This window comes from Mus pahari, chromosome 14 (assembly GCF_900095145.1).
Source record: "Mus pahari chromosome 14, PAHARI_EIJ_v1.1, whole genome shotgun sequence".
NCBI lineage: Eukaryota > Metazoa > Chordata > Mammalia > Rodentia > Muridae > Mus > Mus pahari.
Window position 1 is genome coordinate 33,715,146 of NC_034603.1, and position 17,285 is coordinate 33,732,430.

At 42.1% G+C, this 17,285-nt stretch overlaps 1 protein-coding gene across 4 annotated transcripts in view; it reads right to left on the reverse strand.

Annotated features, from left to right (window-relative positions):
- Positions 1–10,684, reverse strand: part of Map2k4 (mitogen-activated protein kinase kinase 4) — a 107,323-nt gene extending 96,639 nt beyond the window's left edge. For 2 of the 4 annotated variants that reach the window (XM_021212277.2, XM_021212278.2), the window contains exon 1: positions 10,461–10,684. Coding sequence is in view for 2 of the 4 variants with exons in the window: in XM_021212275.1 (XP_021067934.1) it covers positions 10,461–10,569 (109 nt within the window). In the remaining 2 variants the exon portion in view is untranslated. The remainder of the gene's footprint in view (positions 1–10,460) is intronic. The other 2 variants (XM_021212275.1, XM_021212274.1) reach the window with 1 other exon arrangement.
- Positions 10,685–17,285: the final 6,601 nt, after the last annotated feature.

Consider the following 17,285-nt stretch of genomic DNA (forward strand, 5'->3'; position numbering starts at 1 on the left):
GGGGGAGGAGGAGGTGGTGGAGGAGGAGGAGGTGGAGGTGGTGGTGGTGGTGGTGGTGGTGGTGGTGGTGGTGGTGGTGGTAGAGCGGAGCAAGAAAAGTAGTGGTTCAAGCCTTTAAATCCTAGCACTGGGGAGGCAGAGGCAGAGGGCAGAGGGCAGAGGCAGAGGCAAAAGCAGGCAGATCTCTGAGATAAAAGCCAGAATGATCTGCAAAGCAAGTTCCAGGCCAGCCACGGCTACTTAGTGAGACTTTATCTCAAAAAGATCAAATAAATAAATAAACTTGAAACGTGGATATAAAAGTAGGAGTCAAAATGAGTACGAGGAGACACACACAGAGTAAAGTCTGTGATCAATTTTAAAAAGTGGGTGAGGTGGCTGAAAGGCTCAGGGAGGAAGGGAGCTGGGAATGAAAACGGTGGACCAACATCAGTTATTTCTGTTCTACATTAGAACTAACATAGTCTGAGTGCTAAGCAAAATTCCACAACTTTAAGATCTGCCATCAACTCAGACAGACCTGTGCAACTTAAGGTTCAAATGTATAGACACATAGGTATAAGCTTGTTCCTTTTATTTAATTATAGAGGAAATAACTTAAGTGTCTAAATTCTGAGCCCTCATCTGTTTACTTCCACAAAATACTACTCACTCTGAAAGCAAAGGGCAAATTAATCACAACACAGTATTTCACCATTTCCTCGGTAATTCTATCACTCTTCAAAACATCAATTAAATGTGTTTTTAAAAGAACTATTCTAAGTAAATTATTTTGTCCCCATGTGTCTGAGTGAAAGACCTGTGCAAGTCAGAAAGTTAGTGCCCAGTAGTTCATTTACACTCAAAGATCTTGTGTAGATGCTTAGAGTAAAACAATGAGGAGATCCACCTTCAACATCTTCACCTTTGTAGCTTGTACAGTACCACTAAATGCACACATTTATACAATTTACAGCTTCTCCAATCTTGTATACTCCACCCTATCATTCACTAACACTAAGTCCCCCTTCTAGGGAGTGCTAGGTGTCAGGTTAATCTTTTGATAATAACTGATCACTGCAAGCCTTACCTTATTCTTTATATCCTTATCTACTCCCTAGGACTCAAGTTTATGACCCTCCATTTCACTCTCCCTATGCATCCAGTGGAAATCCTTCTATTTTCCTAGTCCTAGGCAAGTGAATCTCTGCTTCCTCCTAACCAGAGAGGCAGCATCGAGACTCTACGGCACCAAATGCTTATAAGGCCACAAAGGAAATATGAGGATTTCTCTGCCCGGGCTCATCCCAGACTTCCCCCTCATTCTTAACTTTCTCCCTCAATTCTGAGATCTCTTAACTAATCATGACTGGAAATCTACAATTTACGGTAGAGAAATGGTTCATAGTACTTTAAAAGCATGGTCATACTATAAGTAAAAATAAAAGCAAAAGCTAAGAGGCATTCAACAAGAAGTAACAAAACAACAGCTATCACACCAGCACTGCAGGCCCTCTATGGAACTTAAGTCATTTCACTTAAGCTCTGAGTGTTTGGGTTAGATATAAAGTTAAAGATGATGCCCAGTAACCTTGGGGTTGAAAGCTGTGGTTAAATCTGGCTTTGGCTGTGTATTAGCCCTTCTGAAGTTCTGCAGTTATCTCTGCTCCTCTTCCTTTGGGTGGGCAGTATAGCACAGTACATACCCTTCTCATCTGGGCAGTTAGGGGCTTTAAGCTACTGAATGTGTACATGCAGCTGCAAAAATGCATCATGAGGCCAACCCTAACATAAAAGGAGATTCCTTACTGGCTCATGCCACAACTCAGTTACAAATCCTTCCTTCTAGCAGAAGCATAAAGATTATTGTTGTTGGCCACCTTCCCACTGTCACCTCAAAATCCTGACATGTCTCTGACAGCACAGCTATGCCCAGCATTATCACTATAGCTTTAAATCTAGCTAGTGAACTTGGCCAAACTTTCTATTTTCATTGTACATCAGAGTGACTTTGACAAGACTTCTTTCCTGATCATTATATTTCCTTTTGATTTCTGGCCATTATCAAAAGGGATCTTCTCTAAATTAGTAATTCCAGGTTGACTACATCACTCAGACACCAGTCATCAAATTCTTCCCATGTGTTCAAACATGGGATTTTGTAGCCCATATATGCCAGCTCTTTTTCTCCTTGTGGCCAACTGCCACCCTCTCTACTTTCTAGCTGTATAACTGAATACCACATTGTTTCAATGTATCACTGTTCCCAGGAGGAACAACTTAGAATTGTGTGACATTAAGAAAGGACTAGCTTCTATCAGACTCACTAAGACCCAGAGGTGTTCTGGGCTGATTAAAATGTCTAGTGCCAGGAAAGAGCAGGCTTTCATTACTGTAGTTACAGCTGTCCTGGTCACTCCCTTGGATGAGCAACACTGGTAGTGTCTTCTCTGCCTTTGCAGGTATTCATCAGAGCAGCTTAACCTACACAAAGTCCACCTCCTTTACATGCCCAGGAACCTAACAAGGCAACAAGGAAGTGCTTAGGCCAACCCCATACTCCACATTCTACCACCTTGGTCTTATGCTCTATGTATTTTGGCTACAACCTACAATGTGTGGCTGGTAACTCCCCCTCAGGCAGGCCATGGAAACAAGATTTTCTCTTCCCCAACAGGGTCTGAGCAGCTGTAACCTTCCCAGCCTTCCCAGTCTTGGCACTGAGTAACTCTGGCTACTGGGCATGCCACTCAGTGAAATAGCATCTGCTCAACATGCTTGAGAACCTGAGTTCAAACCCCACCACCCAAAAACAAAGGGACTTTTCTGACCTACCCTTGTCCTACAGTAGACTATAGAATCTTCCTCATTCCATAGGAGTTCCGACCCATAACCTGAAGAGAGAAATGCTCCTGGGAGAGGCCTCAACTGTAAAGTAGACCAGCCTTGTTGGGTTTCCCTATCTACACAAGTCTCCATATTCAGACCTGGAGAGTGACCCAAAGCTCCAGGCTTCTCCTTATGTTGCTGTAGGTATCTTCTCTGTGTCTCTTGTAATATTCTTTATGATAAACCAGTGAACTTGTTTCCTGGACCAGGAACTCCAATTCCTGGGCTTGTGATTAGCATATAAATATGGGGAAGATGGCCAAGCTGTGCAATCAATCAGTTTTGATCTCCTAACAAAGAAGTAGAAGTCACCAAACAAAACAGGCTTGCTAGTAAGGAGAAATCTGCACACCTTTTGACACTACAGCAGTCTTCTCTGTCAACATTACAGTGTACGAACAGAGACAAAAACAAACACTGTTTCATCTGTGGCTCTTGCTAGGCAGAGTCTGGTGATCCTCTGACATTCCCTAAAGTGATGATTTCTTCCTTACACATACCTGACCCAGACCCTAAAGAAGCTGCCAAAAGATGAGAAGAGAAGCTGAAGAGATGGTGCATGGTTACAAGTACCAGCTGTTCTTCCAGGGCACCTGGGTTCAATTCCCAGCACCCACATAGTGGCTCACAACCATCTTCCAGTTCCAGAAGATACAATGCCCTCTTCTGGCCTTTCAGGCACCAGGCATGCCTATAATACACATACATACATACATACATACATACATACATACATACATTAATGCATGCAAAAGATCCATACACATAAAATAAAAGCAATCAGAAGAGACACTTACTAATGTCATTTCTTGGCAAAGTCATACACTCAATACATATAAGCATACTATTTATTAGTGTGTACAACCACCACCCCACTCCCAAATGTGTGCATAGACAAATACATGTAGCAACACTTTTCTTATTCTTAAAAAAAAAAAATGTTTCAGCAATTTTGAATAAGATGAAATACAATAGAGCTGTAAAAGGTTTGTGCAATATCCACTTCTGTCCCCTTCCCTAGCAGTGGGGACAACATGCTGCTCCTGTCTGTGCACGCCTGTGAAAGGCTCATGTGGCAGTGTTAACTACCGGCTGGTGCTCCTCTGCAGTGTCACCACAGTTTAGCTGATCTTAGGGCTCCTTTCACCATGTCATCTAAGGTAATTAGACAAAAAGTGAGAAAATGTGTATTCTAAAAGATTATTTCTTATTCTTATTAAATATGCTCTCATTTTTAAAGGCTCATAAGAATTTCAACATGTGCTTTAGGGGAAAACTAATTTACTATGCTGTATTAATATAATATCAGGTTATGTTAAATAACAGTAAAAGAAATGGCATTTGGAGCTGGCAGTAAAGTGCATATTAAAGTATTACCATGTGTGATGGTTAATCTCAGTAGTCAACTTGATATGATCTAGAACTACCTGGGTAGAGGATTATCTTTATTACATGGTTCTTCTCGGGTGTGAGGAGGCGGGGCAGTGTTCCTGGGCTAGGATTCTGGACAGAATGTGTAAAAAGAAAAGGGAGCTGACCACAAGCAAGCACCACCACTCTCTCCCTCATGACTGAACACAGTGTGGCCAGCAACTTCAAATCCTGTCTCCATGACTCCTGCAATGACGGACTGTACCCTGGAACTATGAGACAGAATAAAGCCTTGCTTCCTTGAGTTGTTTTTGTCAAGGCATCTTATCATAGCAACGCAAAAGTAACTATGCTAGTGCAAACACAAGGATCTAAGCTTCATATCTAATACCCACATAAAAGTCCAGGTATAAATGGCATGTGCCTGTAACTCCAGACCAGAGGTAATAGACATAGGGCTCTCTGGAGCTCATTAGCTAACCAGTCTACATTAACTAAAGGTTTCCAGGTTGATTTCCCAACCTGCCTATGTCCTTACACACACCACACACACACACACACACACACACACACACACACACACATACCTGTGAACACCACATGTACATACAAAGAAACAGTATTCTGAAACAAACAAGCAACTATAAGATTTGGGACTCTTCAGTGTCTGCTATCAGTATCTATTGTTGTTGTTTTAATTTTAAATTTTTTGGTGTGTGTATGTGTGTATGTGTGTGTGTGTGTGTGTGTGTGTGTGTGTGAAACAATTTTCTATATCCCAGGCTTGCCTTGAACCCACTATTTAGTGGAGAATGATTCTGAGCTTCTGTTCGTTCCTTCTGCCTTCACATCCCAGCACTGGATCACAGCATGTATTACAGTCTGTTTACGTGATACTGGGGCTAGAACCCACGGCTTCTTGCACATCAGGCTGCACTCTAGCAACTCAGCTACATGTCCAACCCCAAGTTCAGTTCTTTAGACCACATACTAAATCAAAAACAGGATTTTTTTTGTACTTGTTTATATATTTAAATATTGCAAGGATGAGAGAAAAGGCAGACTGATTTTAAATCCCTACTTTCTCTTCAGGACATTTTAAAGTTTATGTTCTTACTTATACCTTAACTGGCATATATAAAATGCTTATCCAAGAGTGGGCATTAATCACATGCTATACAGGTATACTTAAGATTTAAGGAGAAAAATTACATTAGATCAATACATTAAGAAAATCAAACATACATTTATGCTCTAGCTAATTGTACAGAAAGTACTTTACAAATGGTTCAATGCTTTCAGAATTGATGGAATTCTAAGCTGGATATGCTGCTACATACTTGTAGACCCAATCCTTAGAAGAATTACAAAAGTCCACCATACAGGGCAAATATATATATATATAAATTTAGCTATGCTGATCACTTTGAAAAAAGCACTTTTAAAGAGACATTTCTCAATTACTCAAGTTTAGGGCTCTGGTTTTTTTCACAGCCTTCTTTTTTAATTTATTATGTATATCCATCAATGCATTACGATGTATGTGCATCTATAAACCACAAGGCAATATACACTATATTATTCAACTGTTGTCCAACTTATTTCTTGAGACAGCATTTCTCACTGAGCCTGCTGACCAGCAAGCTCCAGAAATCTTTTTGTACTTGACTCCCAGGGTTAGACCTATAGATGCACTCCACCATGCCCTGCTTTTTACATGGGTGCAGGGATCCAAACTCAGGGGCTCATGCTTATGCAACAGGCACTTTACAGACTATTTAATAAATTCAATATATCATATTTTAAGAAATCTTTTAAATTCACTACATATTAAATGACCAGCAGCTAAAACAGGTCAATATCATTTGTAATAATCATCACATTTCATAGTAGTTTATGATATAAGGCATTTCACATGCACTAATGTGATTTTTAAAACAGTCTCTATATAAGCTATGTATCTTCTCTTGTAATAGATGAGAAACTATGGGAAATTAGAAAAATCTGGTCATTTCCCAAGGGTGCAGAGTGTGCATATGGCACACTCTAAACCTTGGGTTTTTCCTAGTCCAAATGCAGCATCCTTTCAACTTTGAAGTCTTATTCCTAAGGCATTGCTCTATGCAGAGGTAAAGCCACTAGCACAGAAGAAATCAGCATGCTGTGTTTTCATTGCTGAAGTTACTCAACTCTCAGCTGGAAAGCTTTCTTCCCCAGAATATTTGCTATCCTCTAACATGCCCATGGTGGTTTTATGAGACTTATGCCCAGCTCACCTGAGATTGAGCACCTGATATGCTTCCACTCACTTGGCTAAATTCATGGGCTTTTTCAAGACACCACTAGAAAGTCTGTACCGTACCATGCAAGAAACCTCAAGGAAGTGGTTTTCAAACTCTTAATTATTGGGGAAATAATGTTTTCAATTTCTAACTAAATATTAAGAATTAAGGACAATTTAATAATAGCTCATTTGAATATTTTTTCCTACTCAAAAGAAGGCAAATCCTAATGTCTAATATATTTTTATAATACTATTTACCCATTGCAAGCAGATCTACATTTTGATAGTTTTACTCACCAAATAATCAAAGGAGGAATGGGGGTGGGGATGGGAGAGCATATTCAGCTTGTAAATGTTTGTACGTCTGTATATGGACATGAGGAAGTTCAAAAACAAAGTGAGTCAGAATGAATGAAAGCTCAAACATATGAGTAATAGCAAAATCAGCTAATATTCCCTATTAGCTGAGACTCTGTGGGAAGAATGCTTTAACAATGGCCAAATGAGAAGTACAACCGCTCTGTGAAAATGTAACAAAATGAACAAATGATGACTGTTAAGCCATTCCAGCCACCCACAGCCCACAGCCCATTTACAGCTATGGGAGTACCTCAAACACAACAGCATTATCATCATTGAGAATCTCAGATCCAGAAAACAACAAGGATTGAGAGTTTGAAGTTAAACAAACTCTTCTCTGGAATTCTAAAAATTAGGTCCCTTTGTAGTGAAAAATTGTGACATCAACAGGTTGGAAGTGTCCAACCCACACACAATAAAGCCTAGAAAGGAAATGTGTAAGTTGGTCACAAGACGCTAGGGGTAAAGAGATAGGGTCCAGTGGAAATAACAGATGAGAATATTGATAGCCAACATGCATGGCATCTTCACGGTATGCCAGGTCCCATACTTTGTGTACATTATCCTTGTGCCTGTGGGATACGCGTTATTCTTACTTTCCAAGTAAGAAACAGATGTTTAGAGAGGCTAAGTACTATACTCACAAAAAAACTTAAGTCCTGGTAAATTGGGATGGGGATGGGATTCAAACCAAGGACTCCAGAGCTCTGGCCATTAAGCATTACAATAGAATGGAAATGTTTCCAACTTTGTATCACAGTTGGGTCACAGATGTCAAGCCATGAAACACTACTAAAGGCCTTTGGTCAAGCAAAGTACCTATCCTCCTGGATATCTTTCAATGACTGAACAATTCCAAGAAAGGCAGTCTTTTGGACAGCAAGATTATGAAATGGGAGGCAGCCTGGGAAACACAGGAAGAACTCATCTCAAAAAGAATAAATAAAAATAAATCCGAAGAAAGACACTGGTAGGGCTGGAAAGATGACTCAGTGGTTAAGAACACTGACTGCTCTTCCAGAGGTCCTGAGTTCAATTCCTAGCAACCACATGATGGCTCACAACTATCTATAATGTGATCCTATGCCCTCTTCTGGTGTGTCTGAAGAGAGCAGCAGTGTACTCATATACACAAAATGAATAAATAAATCTTTAAAAAAAAAAAAAGATGAGGAGGAAAAAGAAAGACACTGGTAAAAAAAAAAAATGGGTAGTTTGGCTCAAACCTAGAAAAAAAATAATTTGCTGCTTAAGTTCAAGTTTGCTAATTCAGATTATGCTACACAACACCTTAAAACATTTCAAGCATTTCTTTATTCTGAGCAATCAAAACAAGTTCAAAACACAGGATATAACTAGCATGTTCCTGCCTCAAGGAAAGATATACCAGTATATATCAGTAAAGATAAAAACGAAAACAAAACAGGGGCTGGAAAAGTGGCTCAGGGCTTAAGAACACTAGTTGCTTTTGCAAGGGAGCCAGGTTTGCTTTCCAGCACTCACTTGGTAGCTCAGAGCCATCTGCAAAGCCAGCCCCAGGGGTTTGATGACCTCTTCTGACCTTTCCAGCACCAAGCATGTGGTGCCCATACATACATACATACATGCAAAACATTCATTCATATTCTCTCTCTCTCTCTCTCTCTCTCTCTCTCTCACACACACACACACACACACACACACACACACAGACACACAGACACACACACACACACATAGGTCTTTTAAAAATTCAGCAATTAGGACTTTTTTAAGTAGCGTTCCAGATATCAAAAAGCAAAGATGGAGAGTAAACCCCAGAATTCCTGACCATGTGACTCTAAGTTCCTAGATGGTCTTCCCTTTTCACTGTTCTCACCGGCCTAGGCCCCATCGCTGTTCTTTCCAGACAGGCTTTCTCTGTCATCTTATCAAGGAGCTGGCCCTGTTATCTTCTATCACAAAACCCAGCCCATTGCCTTCATTTTTCTTAACCAATTTCTTGTTTACCTCCATGTCTTCCCTCCTGCGCCCTCAAAGGGACATGCTCCATCAGAGGTGAGACAGTTGGGTTCACTAGTCTCTATACACTCAAAACAGAGCTCTCTACGCTGGCTCTAAGCAGTTGCTCAATATTTTCTGAACAAGAAAAAAAAAGTATACAAATTTTTCAAACTGTCAGCAACTTCTCTCAAAACACACACACACACACACACCTGAAATATTGTGTATTCAAGTGTAGAGATCAGAGGACAACTTGAGAAAATCAGTTCTCTTCTGCCATGTATATCCCAGGGATTGAACTCAAACCAGGCTCTGTCTCTACCCTTAAAATATTTAAACTTTAAGTCACCCATTGTGGACAGGGCAAAAGAGAACAGAACTCCAAATTATCTTAACAAACAGTAAAGGTGTGAGATGAAGAAAATCCATCTCGTATTTTGTATAATGTGCTATGGAGCATAGCAGGCATCCAATAACTAACTAAATTTGAATTAATTAGCTTAGGACCTGTACAGAATATATCTTCTGAATGAAATGCTCGATCTGTTTATATACTATCCCATAAATTTTTCTTATGGGAAGGGATGTAAATACAGATCGTATTTCTGCTGCCCAAATCATGCTATGCTGGCATAAACACGAAATATTCAACATATAATCTGTTGAACTTCATTAGACACAAGGAACGCTTTATGAAGAGCTTAACCAAAAGGAAAACATGGTATCATACTGATACCAAAGATATCCAAACGACTCTAATAATTCAACATAAGTCGTTTGCTAAAGTTGTCAAGAGATTTCTGGGCTTGCCTGTGTCAACCCCCCCCCCCAATAAACCTAAGAAATGGACTCGGGCCTGATATTTTCACAACACCCCCTGTCAAACCCCACACCGAGCTCCTAAGGCCTCCCGGTGAGGAAAGGCCATTACAGGAGAGCTGCCTCAGATGCCCAGACATGATCACTTTGACCTCTGCCATTCGGTTTCCTGAATCTCTCTCCCTTTCAGCCCAACTCGGTCTTCTATTTTTATCTGATTTTTCTTTTCTGCATGCGAGGATAACACACATCTCGGGCCTGGGTCGAAACGCCTCCCCGGGGCCAATGGCTGTCTAGCCACCTTACAGGTGGCCCAGGGCTTCGCAACCCCCCGCCACTCCCACGCAGACACCCTGCAAAGTTTTAGGGACAGGGGGGGACAGCGCAGTGGCCCTATTCCAGCGGCGCACCGTGGAGCGCAAGATGGCCCTGAGCCGGCCCCACTGCGGCGCGCGGGGGCGGCGGGGCCGAGGGCCGGGACGCGGCCGACCTGCGAGCCAGAGGCCCGGCCGCGCGCGTTCCCGGAGCCCGCGGGCGCCAGGTGAGCCGCGGGCGGGGGCGGCCAGGTAGGCCCGAGCCGGCAGAGCCCCGAGCCGTCACAGCGTTCACCGAAACCCGGCCCGGGGCGGGGATCCCGGGGCGAGGCCGGGCCCGAGACGTGGATCTCGGGCGGCTTCCTCAGACAGCTCCGGGGACGCGGCGGCTCCACAGGCCGCGGCTCGGCCGAGCGCCTCGCGAGGGGGCCCCGGGGTCTCTGAGCGCCCACCGTCCTTACCCTGCATGCTGCTGACCGCCTGGTGGCCAGAAGCTGGAGGTCCGATGGGCCCCGGGGTGCCGCCACCGCCCCCGGAGCCGCCGCCGCCGCTCGGGCTCGGAGCCGCCATTGTTGGAAGTGAGGAGCCGAGCGGCGCCGCGGCGGCTGCAATGCAGCAAGCTCGGCCTCTCGCTCCGCTGAGGGCGCGGCGTGCGCCGCCTTGGCCCCGCCCCGGACACGCCTCCGCCACGCCCCCGGGCACACCCCCACCAGAGCTGACGCGCAGCCTGCAGTACAGGTTGAAACTGCAGCACCCAGCACTGAGGGCAGGGCCTGCAGTCCAGAAGCAGGGTGACTATCTACTACTCAGGGACCCATAGTGACTTGAAGAATCAGAAATAGATATGCATTGAGAAAAGGGAAAGACTTACAGCCCCAAAGCTTTAGAACTCCCTTCTCTGAACCTCAGGACCCAAAATCAGAACAGTAGAGCTAGCTCTAAGAGATCTCAGAAGTCATGCTTCCTGTCCAGTCTCTGATCCATCACTGCAGAAGAGATGACAATAGCTGCGGTCCCAGCCCAGTGCTCTCTGTTCTGCTGGGGGCTGATAGGAGTACTTCACGAAACAAACAAAAAGTATCAGAACCCGAAGGAAAAAGTTCCGGGGTAGGCTTTTCAGCTCAGAATCCACGTCAAATATTTTGTCAGTTTACTCTGGGTGGGAGAAAGACAGCAAACAGCCAAAGGTGAGGCTATGGTGGCCTTCAAACACATCTCTTTTTCAAGCGCAGATCAGAAGGTGGCTTTCTTTGAAGGAAGTTATATTTTAGTTCCAGAAGAAGAATCAAAGAGCATAAAGCTGGCCGTGACAACACATGCCTTTAATCCCAGTACTTAGGAGGCAGGTCTCTGTGAGTTTTCTGTCAACCTGGTTTACAGATGGGTTCCAGAATCTTCTCTAAAAATGGGGGGGGGGGTTAATGATTTATTTATTTATTATATGTAAGTACACTGTGGCTGTCTTCAGACACCCCCAGAAAAGGGTATCATATCTCATTACAGATGGTTGTGAGCCACCATGTGGTTGCTGGGATTTGAACTCGGGACCTGCGGAAGAATGGTCAGTGCTCTAAACTGCTGAGCCATCTCTCCAGCCATAAAAATGGTTTTAAGGATGAAAAAAAATCAAATAAAATACTTCTTCCAGAACAAATTGTCATGGAAAAGAAAAAAAAAAACAATACCATATAGTTGAGTTTTTATTTTTATTTTTTATTTTTGGTTTGGACACTTTAACACACAAGGGAAAGGCATCAAAGGCTTCATACTTTTCTAGCAATATAACAAGTATCAGATCCTGTCACTACCAGACTCTAACCCCAGTGTGTCATGACATTTGACTTGCCAGGAAAGTTTCCCAGCCAGCTCTAGTATCACGATGGTGTGTGAGGCTGGTGTGTGAGTGTCATTTCCACAGTTCCTTGGGGGCTGAAGCAATACAAGGAAATAGATTAGAAGAATTTGAATTTCCCTCTTTCCATAAGCTTCATGAGCTTCCCACTCTCAGTCTTCGGTGTGAATAATAAATATGTTCACAGACTTAGGGAAGTGCTTTTGTAAATCTCTCCCCCCACTTCCAACAAGTTTATAGTTCTTTAATAATATATATTATATTATAATTATGTACATTATTTATATAGTATATATATTATAAAATATGTATTATACTAGTTACATATATTACAAAATATATAATATATAGTATTATATATAATTATATAATGTTATTATATTATATTACATTATATAATCATATATTGTATAATATATGTACAGATATATATATATATATATATATATATATATATATATATATATATATATAGAGAGAGAGAGAGAGAGAGAGAGAGCACTAAGCACCAATCTCTTAACGATATCACTGGAGTTTGGATGAACGCTAGAAGATTACAACATTGCCTTAGAGGGTTATAGGTTGTATAAAAGGACTTTAATCAGATTAGAAAAACATTGACCCACTATAGTTAAATGAACATGAAAGAGAAAACAAGTAACAAAGAAACCTGAGGGAAACATTCAACCCAGCAAGCTCATGAAGGTAAGGGGCGTGTTCATGAGGTGTGAACCCAGCCAAGCTATTTGTCTAATGTTGGGCTTGTGATAAAGCTGGCCTGGATTTGCATCGCTGTTGGTATTGTAAACTAATAGATAAGGACAGAGAACAAGAACTTCTGATTAAGTCTATGCGTGGGCAGAAACAAGACAGGACTTGGACTTGTTAAAGCTGACGAAGCTGTGTGTGTGCCTTTTGCTTGTTCTCATGTTCCTATTTTTCTTGTAAGTTTCTGTGTTGCGTTCATATAGTCTGAGTTGGATTCCTCAGAACTTGTTTGTTGAAGTCCTGAGCCCTGGCATTGTGACAAGGACTGTGATTGAAGATGGTAGGGTCTTTAAGGAGATTGGTAAGGTAGAAGAGGTCACTGGGGGACCCCTAACCCACTCACCTCGCGTTCCTAGCATGAACACGTAGGAGAAGAATCCACATGAGGAAACTGGGAGATGGGGATCGATGAGCCAAGAAGAGAAACCACTTTGGCCACATCTTGATCTCAGAGCTATGAGCAAACAAATTCCTGTTGCTTGAGCTATCTGCCTGTGGTGCTTTGTTATGGCAGCTACAGCAAACTAACATTGTATGTGACTTTTAAAAATGAATGTCTCAAAGGGAGCTTAGAATTTGGGGTACTAATAGTAGTAGCTAGCATAATTTGAGGGGAGAAAGGGAGGACAATTAGACAACGTGTACTAAACCCCAGAAACATCCTGTTTATAAACCAATGTGTGGGATCTCTGCATGGGCCTGGAAGTCTAGACTCTGCTGTGCAACCAGAGGACTGAAGTAGCACTAATACCACTGCCTAGAGTAATGCAGGATGAGAGCAAGCCGCCTTGGAAGAAGCTGCAGAGAAAGAGTCATGTTTGCCTAGCCAGTGATTAGGGAAACTTGGTTGCAAAATCTAGTTTGCTGCTTCTCTATGATTCATGTCTCAATGGTTAGATTAAAAGTAGAGTTTTCAGGGGCCGGAGACATAAGTTAGCAGTGGAAAGCATTAGTTTTTCTTACAAAAATCCTGAGTTCTGTAGAATCTGACACCCTCTTCTGACTTCTGCTTGTCCCAAGTGTGCACGTGCTACAAACACATAGGTGCAGGCAAGACACTCATGCACAGGAAATAAAATAAATCTTAAACTTTGGAATTAAAAAAAGAATACATTTTCACTTTATATTCCAAATGAAACAAAAGTAATTTACAGATGGATTTCACCTTCGGACCCCAATTTCAAAATCTGGAAAAGTAATAAGGGTAATAGTCCACCTCACCACCACTGCCATGTGGTAACAGAGTCAACAGATATTTCCTGTATGTGTTCCACAAACAACTTTCTGAAAACCCATCTCCTTTCTACCCAAAGTTGCCAAGGGCTTAGGACCAAGCCATTGCAATGTCTGTTGTGACCTCTTCAGGCACGATGAACTGTGTGGTTTCTGGGTATCATTTGAGCAGCTTGTCAAATGGAAATATGATGTGTGAAAGAAGCTTTGACCCATCCTACCACCAGAAGAATCAGAACTTATGTAATTGAAAACCTACTTAAAGTTTGTCCTACTGGCTAGCTCTTGTCAATAGAGGTTAGTAATTGCTTACGGGATGTGTGGAATGCTATTGTTACTTTCTGGTTGACTGTTTTGTTTTTTGTTTGCTCATTTTTTAAAATATATAACAGTATGTGGTTTGAATTTAGTAACATTTCTTTGTCCCAATGTACCTTTTGCTTGAAGGCAGTCTTTCCATAAGAGCGCTTGCTGGTCTTATAATCTCAGGCTCCCTTATGCTAGGATTATAGGCATGGGCCCTCTTGCCTGCTGTGGAGACCAATATTGATTGTCAACTGGACAGAATCTAGAATCTCCTAGGAGACAAACCTCAGAGAGAATCTGTAAGAAAATTTCCAGGTTGGGTTAATCCAGGTGAAAAAAATCTCACTCTAAAATGTGGGTGGCACGATCTCTCAGGCTGGGGTTATGACTTAAAATAAAAAGGGGCCTATGAGGCTCCTGGAGAAATGGTTCAACAATTAAGAGCATTGGCTATTTTTCCAAAGGACCCAAGTTCGAATCCCAGCACCCACATGACAGTTCACAACGGTCTGTGATTCCAGTTCCAGGGGATTCTTATACCCTCTGACACAGACATACATGGAGGCAGAAGACCAAGGTAAATTAAAAAGTTTAAAAATTTAAAAAAAAAAAAACCAAGGTGGGGGGAATTGCTCATCTCTCTCTGCTCCTGACTGCAGATGTTCCTGCCCAGCAGACTCAGGCTCCTGCCACTGTGCCCTTCCCATCATGACAGATTGGCTAGACCCTCACACTGTGAGCCAAGTAAACCCTTCCTCCTTTAAGTCAGGCATTTGGTCACAGCGAGAAGAAAATTATGGATGTACCTGGCTCCTGTCTTTCTGGTGAGAGATTCGACATATCCTTCATATACCTATACCATGCAGTTTACCCACTCGACCTGGCACTTCTGTGATTTTTAGTATAGTCACAGAAGTATGCAGCCATCAGAAGAAGCAAATTTAGAATGTTTTCATCACAACCCCCTCCCCAAAAGAAGCCTATCCCTTTTACATCCACCCCCCTCCGCCCCCGCCCCACCCCTGTGACTACCAGCCACCCCTTGTGTATTGGCACAGGCTAGAGTGGTCTGGGAAGAGAAAAGACTTGAGAAAATGCCTCCATCAGCCTGGCCTGTGGGCAAGCCTGGGAGGTCTTTTCTTGATTGTTGATTGGTGTGGAAGGGCCCAATGTGGGCTGTGTCACGCCTGAGCAGATGATCCTGAGGTATGGGAAAGCCAGCTAAGGAAACCAGCAGGAAAAAGGTAGGAAGCAGCTCCTGTGGTCTCTGCTTCAGGTTCCTGCCTTGAGCTCTTGGGCTGACTTTCCTTCATGAGAAACTATAAGCTGTAAGACGAAGCCGACTCTTTCCTCTCCCGGTTGCTTTTGGTCCTATTTATCCAAAGGATAGAAACCCCCACCTCACACACCCTCCCCAGATCTAGGAGAGCAGGAATGCACTTCCTGACTACACTGATTTGCCTGGCTTTTTTTGCACGTTGATCTTTTGGAGGACTTAATAAGGGTACATTGTATCAATGTGACAGAATTTTGTGTATCCATTTGTCCATTGATGAGCATTTCAGGGTGTTTTCACTATTTGATTATTCTCAACAATGGTTCAGTGAAGGTTTTTGTATATGACTTTTCCTGTGGGTGTCAATTTTATGATCTCTAGGTATGTATCTAGGAGCATGTATCTAGGAGCAAACGTGAAGGCTCTTAGGGAAACTCTGTTCAAAAAGCCACTTAAAGACGATATCAGACTCCTTCCCAAAGTGGCTGAGTCATCTGTAGTCTCAGAATACCCAGTTTCAATTTCACCACCTACATACAGATTGTTATCTGTTGCTCTTAGTGCAGCCTCCCTACCTAGCCTCGTTCTGTTTGGGGGCATTTTGCCTACAATAGCCAATGAACTGAGCATTAACAGGTATTGAGTTTTTATATATAAAACTAGATAAGGAATATATAAAGATCACAAAGGAAATATGTATGTTTTAAGACAGACTACCATGAACTGTGAGGTCATTATCAGTCACTTCTGAATGAATCACATCACAACAGATTCAAGCAGTCAGAGTTCAAGAAAGCCTTCCTCTTTGCAAGTGGTGCATGCTGGAAGCTGGGCTGTATACTAATGGGATACCGGTAATTAAAATCTGCCAGTAACTGAAAAAAAAAAATGACTTTATCATCAGCACAGATTAGCAACAATTATTTCTGGGCTATTTTTGGAATGTGAAAAGGAGTGAAATTCCCCAATTTTGGGGATTAACAAGAAAATAAAAGTTATACACAGCACAATGATGTTCATGAGCAGGAGAGAGGTCACAAGAGGAAAAAAACCTGAATTGTTTTTTAAACAATTCTATTTGATTGACTTAGAGATTTTTTTTTCAGATGTAGTCTCAGTATTCAGTGAAAGCCAGGATGACTGCAGTCTCCCAGCTTCCCTACCTCTGCCACCTGACTGCAGAGTCCAGTGTATCACTATGTCCAGCTACAGGACACTTTATAATTTTGTTTGTTTAGAATAAATAATTCATAGAAGAACTTTTCATTATTTTAATACCCAAAGAGCCCACAAGCCAATATGCTAACAGAGTGCAATAAAAATGAATAAAACATGAATGACTTATTTATATTTCATTATTTATAGCCTATGATTACAACTCTCATGTGTAATTGCAGTAATGCATATTAAAACAATGATTTATTATAATGTTTGGTTATAAAAAAAGACAAAGAGATGTTTGATAACTTCTTTATTGACTCCTCTTTACCGACACTTTTTTTTTTTTTTTCAGACAAGGTTTTACAATCTAGCTGTGGCTGACCTGGAACTTGCTACATAGACCAGTCTGACTCTGAGCTCTCAGTGGTCTACCTGCCTCTGCCTCCTATTGTGTAGCAATTTCCTCCAAGATAAAGCTTCCTGTTTTGAAGGGAAGCTCATTGAGCCTCAAGATGCTTTAAAAGTAAGTGGAATATAGAAGTATACAACTCAGCCGGGCGTCATGGCACATGCCTTTAATCCCAGCACTCAGGAGGCAGAGGCAGGCAGATTTCTGAATTCGAGGCCAGCCTGGTCTACAAAGTGAGTTCCAGGACAGCCAGGGCTATACAGAGAAACCCTGTCTCGAAA